A 4,503-nucleotide genomic window follows, 5' to 3' on the forward strand; every position below is an offset into this window, starting at 1 on the left:
CCGCGGCTGACAGAGTGTCTGAGGATCCCTTGCAGAATGTGCAGGCACCAGCGGCCGTCAGATCCAGCCCTGGGCTCCTCCACGTGAGACACAGCCCATCCTGCGGCTCGTCCTTTCTCCACGATCTCCTCTGTCCTTTCACTGACATTCAACTGCTGCCAAATGCAGCCTGTGCTGTCACTGCACTCTCACAGCCGCAGCCCTGGCTGCTCACCAGCCCTGCTCCATCCCCAGCATCTCTCCAACCCACCCATGAGCAGCTGCACCCACCCAGGAGGGACCAGTCCTCTGCCAGGCTCCTCCCGGGAAATCACCGCTATCTTTGTCACATCCCTGCGTGGGCTCTTCACGAACTTAAGCTCCCAAAGAAACCCATTTCAGAGTGGTTTTGGGCTTAGCAGCGATGTTTGCTGCACTTACCCCCCGACCCTCTGCACCATGGGGCAAGCAACAGCTGCGGTGCAGCAGGATCAGCCCCTCCACAGCCCCACCGCCATGGCCAGCCCCACACCAGTGCTGGCACAGCCACCCCAGTGCCACCCTGGCACAGCTGCCCTGAGCCTCACTGCAGGCGAGGGAGGAGGAACAAGAGGCACTCACGGGGAAGATGCCAGGCCCATCCTTTTCCATTTGCTTGGAGATCTCCTTTTCAAAGCCTAGACAAGGAAACACAACCTTTTAGCCACCTGGAAAACAGACCCTGGTGGCACCCGCAGATTTGCTGGGGCACAGAGGGGCACCCCTCGGCCTCTGCAGCCCCTGAGCTCCCTCTCCCAAAGGGCTTCTTTGCCCCCAGCTCCTGCCCGTGCAGGGAGGACGCATCCTGCACCCCGCCAGCCACCAACACCCCCCTCTGGTGGCAGTTCACCCCATGCCCGGCTCCCCAGAGCTGCCATCCATTCCCCAGGGCCGTGGGGGGCTGAGGAGGAGGAGGGGGAAGGAAGGCGCATGGGAGATTCTGCGCTTTGCTGGCGTGGGCAGGATGCAGCCCTGGGGCGCACTGGGGTGGACTGTGTTAATTGGGCAGCGAACGATGTGTTCCAAGAGCCCAGCTAGGAGAGGAAGGAGCCAACTTAGCGCCGGCAACTGCAGGTTTTCCAGTGTTTCCCTGTTGCTCCCGGTGCCCTGCTAAGCAGCTGCTCGCCGCAGCTCACCGCGCCGTCCCTGCAGCCAGCGCCGAGCCTGTGCGCCCTGCCTGGCCCCGAGACAGGCAGCGGTACAGAAAACCTCCCAGCCTCTACCGCGTTTTTCCTCCCTGGAGAGACAAAGGGCCGTTCTCTCCCGAGAGCCCGCAGCGCTGCGCAGCGTGCAGGGAAATGATTAACGGGCCCCCGCGCGGGGCCGAGCCACCAGCCTTCCGGGTGGGGATTTCTCCTGTTTGCACGTAGAGCTTTGCTATTGATTAGATGTCACATTATCTGCTATTAATTGGTTTTTAATGGATTGGTCAGAGAGGCTAATGACAGGAGACTGGCAGCAAAGTGCCAGTAAGGGAGATCTTCCGCGGCGACGCTGCGATCTCCATCGACCACAGCCCTTGTGCTGGGACACCGCGTCCCGGCAGCTCTGCTCCTGGCACAGCTTTGGGCAGGGCATCCTGAACCTCGGAGGCACCGGGCGCATCCTGGCTGAACGGCCATTGCTCGGCTCGCTGAGCACCCGTTTTGGGAGGGCTGCAGGCAGCACGCGCCATGGGCATGGGGCTTCCTCAGCCCAAGCCATGTCCCACCACACGCCGTGGGAAGACAGCTCTGTACCAAGAGCCTACACACAGCCCGTGCCGTGATGTTCCCATAACAGCAATAGTGCAGACAAGCAGTTGGGGGGTTCGTTATAACTTGCAGCAGCCTTTAGCTCTGCCAGTGCAAATAAACTCTGACAAAGTTGCATTGTCTCTCAGCACCAACTCATTGCCAGAAGCTACACAGGCTGCAGGGTGCATGCACAGTGCACCCCCAGAGCCAGCGGGGACGATCCTCACCTGCCTCCGTGCTGTGCTTCACCGCCGGCACGGGAACGTTTGAGCACTCGAAGTACTCCAGGTCATCCTCTGGCTCGCCCTTCTTCTCCAGCCCGGCTGGTTTCTGCGTGGAGGTGGTGGAGGCCAGCTTCTCCTCATCAGTGGCATGTCCGTCCCGATTTGCAATATCTGGGATTGCTGAGATCAACGTTCCTTCATCCTGCAGGATCAAGGCAGGCGGTTAAGCAGGACTGAGCTGTTCCCCAGGGATCAGGCAGCCAGGTTGCTGGGCAGCCCATGGAAAGCACGGGAGGCTTAGAATACTCCGACAAGCTGCTCCCCACCGGCTCCTTGGCAGTTCTTGGCAGAAGGAAACACATGGTGCTGGGGACAGAACCGATTAACAAGCAAAATCCATTAACCCGACCGCAGAGCTGGGTGCTTTGCTCCAGCCCACACTGGGGACAGCGCTAAGATACCGCACGCACACGGTGCCCAGTGAACCACAGGGAACACAGAGATCATTTACTGACCAGGAAACCCCCAGGAACTGGCTCACCCTGGGGGAGCACCAAGAACAGACCTTCTCTCTCCCTTCCCACTGGGAAGATGTTCTTCCCATGACTGGGAGCTGCTGGTTTCAGGGAACTGGCCCTTTGGCTGCTGCAGGCACATGCCAACCCGAAGCTCGGCCAGCCCAGCTCTGCCCACACCACCGTCCAAGCATCCCCACACCCAAACAGCAGGTCCCAGGGATCATCCCACGTACCTGAGCGCAAATGTCCAGGACCAGGGACTGCGTCTCGTACTGCTTCACCTTGCAGCCGCTCCTGCAGAGGAGAGAGAAGCAGCGGGCTGAGGCATGGGCTGGCTTGGGCGGTGTGAGGAGCAGGCAGGAGCGTGTGCGAGACAGCCCAAGCAAGGGGAGGCAGCCCCAGCGCTAGCATTGCACCCGCCGCGTGCCAGCAGCCCCACTCACCAGTGAAATACCGAGGCAAAGCACGTTCTGGAACGAACAGAAGGAACAAGCAAAGAAAACACAGGACTACAGAACAATCGGGTTTGTCTTTGAGATGTTTATTGCTGTTCAGGGGAAGGATTGGAGAAAGGACACCAAGGTGCTCGTGGTGAGAGAGACAATTGCCCACGAGCCGCCAAAGAAAGATCCCCCTTGCTGCACCCTCACCCTGTGTGTCCGGCGCGACAGCATCCCGAGGTCTCAGTGCACGTTGATTTGTTGCAGCAAGGAACAGTTTCCAGGCTGTCCCATGCCCTGTTCCTGCAGCTGGAGGTTTCTCTGGCACATCTCCACGGCATCCATGTGTCTCCCACGTGAGTCTGACCCACATGGCTGCTGTTAGAGAGCTCCGCTTTGCTCACGGGAGAGCACCAGGACAACCTGCTGTGCCCCGAACGCTCCCTCCACCAGACACAGGTGCTGTCCTGAGTAGAAGGGCCTCGCAGATGGGAGAAGATTTAGCTCAGGTCGATTTTGCAGGCAGTCCCGTGGCTGGACATCTTCCAGAGAGGAAGCTCTCCCTGGAACTCCATCCTGCATTCCTCAAACCGTGCCACCCCAGAATCTGTCCGCACAGGACCACAGGCACAGCCGCATCCCGACACGCCGGACACCGCATCATCAGCTAGCTGGAGGCAGCGGGCAGGGGACAGGGGCAGGGCTCGAGCAGGACTGCGCGAGCTGCTCCTGGGTTTAAAGAACAGCTCCTGCCTCCGCTCTCCATCGCATACGTGTGCCACAGCGCACAGCGTGGCATGCGGAAATTTTCTGTGCATGCTAACACGCACAGCGGGGTCAGCCTGAAAAATCGCTCCTGACTGCTATTCTCCACCATGCCAGAGCAAAACCGCAGCTCGCCGTGTCCTCACCCACCTCTGCTCTGCACCACCTCCTGGGGCCGGCCTCATCACTCCATCTGGTTTGACCTCCCGCAGCACAGCCCGGGGCACTCGATATTTCACTGGTGTCCCAGCATGGGATACTCGTGCTGGGGTACAGCATGGCCCCGCTGCAGCAGTGCAGGTCGCAGGGCAGTGAGTGAAGGCTGCTTTACTCGAGTCGTGCTTTCTAACCCGACCGGGATCTCGCGGACCAGCTCCACCACCGCGGCTTTGGGAAGGGGAGGGGTGTTCCAGGCCAGTGCCACAAGCAAATCTGCTCTACAGCCACCAAAGATCTAAAGAGAGCCCCGCATGGAGCTGGCTGCGGGGGCCGAGCTCCCCTGAGACTGGCACGGTCGTAGAGCCAGAGGAGATAGTCCCTGACTCCCACCTGATGCTTTCCACCCCGCCCTCCTCTTCAGGACTAAATTCAACCCATCTTTGCAGGGACCTGGGCTGCACAGAAACCCCTCCGTGAGCCGGCGCATGGCTTTTGGGTACTCATACATCATCAAAAGGTGCTGCATGCTGCAGGAGCCAGCACAGGCGCAGGCCAGCGGCGCGGCTCTGCTCTCCTCCCTCGCCCCAGGCACTCACCAGGCTCGGCTACCCCCAAGACCCCGCCCCCAAGACGTGGGGCACAC

At 60.4% G+C, this 4,503-nt stretch overlaps 1 protein-coding gene across 1 annotated transcript in view; it reads right to left on the minus strand.

Annotated features, from left to right (window-relative positions):
* Positions 1-4,503, minus strand: part of LOC104489429 (transforming acidic coiled-coil-containing protein 1-like) — a gene marked incomplete at both ends in the record, with an annotated part of 17,535 nt that overhangs the window by 2,228 nt on the left and 10,804 nt on the right. The window contains 3 exons of the mRNA XM_010131588.1: positions 601-656; positions 1,982-2,180; positions 2,730-2,790. Coding sequence (XP_010129890.1) covers positions 601-656; positions 1,982-2,180; positions 2,730-2,790 — 316 coding nt within the window. The remainder of the gene's footprint in view (positions 1-600; positions 657-1,981; positions 2,181-2,729; positions 2,791-4,503) is intronic.

This window comes from Buceros rhinoceros, unplaced genomic scaffold, assembly GCF_000710305.1.
Source record: "Buceros rhinoceros silvestris isolate BGI_N320 unplaced genomic scaffold, ASM71030v1 scaffold19452, whole genome shotgun sequence".
NCBI lineage: Eukaryota > Metazoa > Chordata > Aves > Bucerotiformes > Bucerotidae > Buceros > Buceros rhinoceros.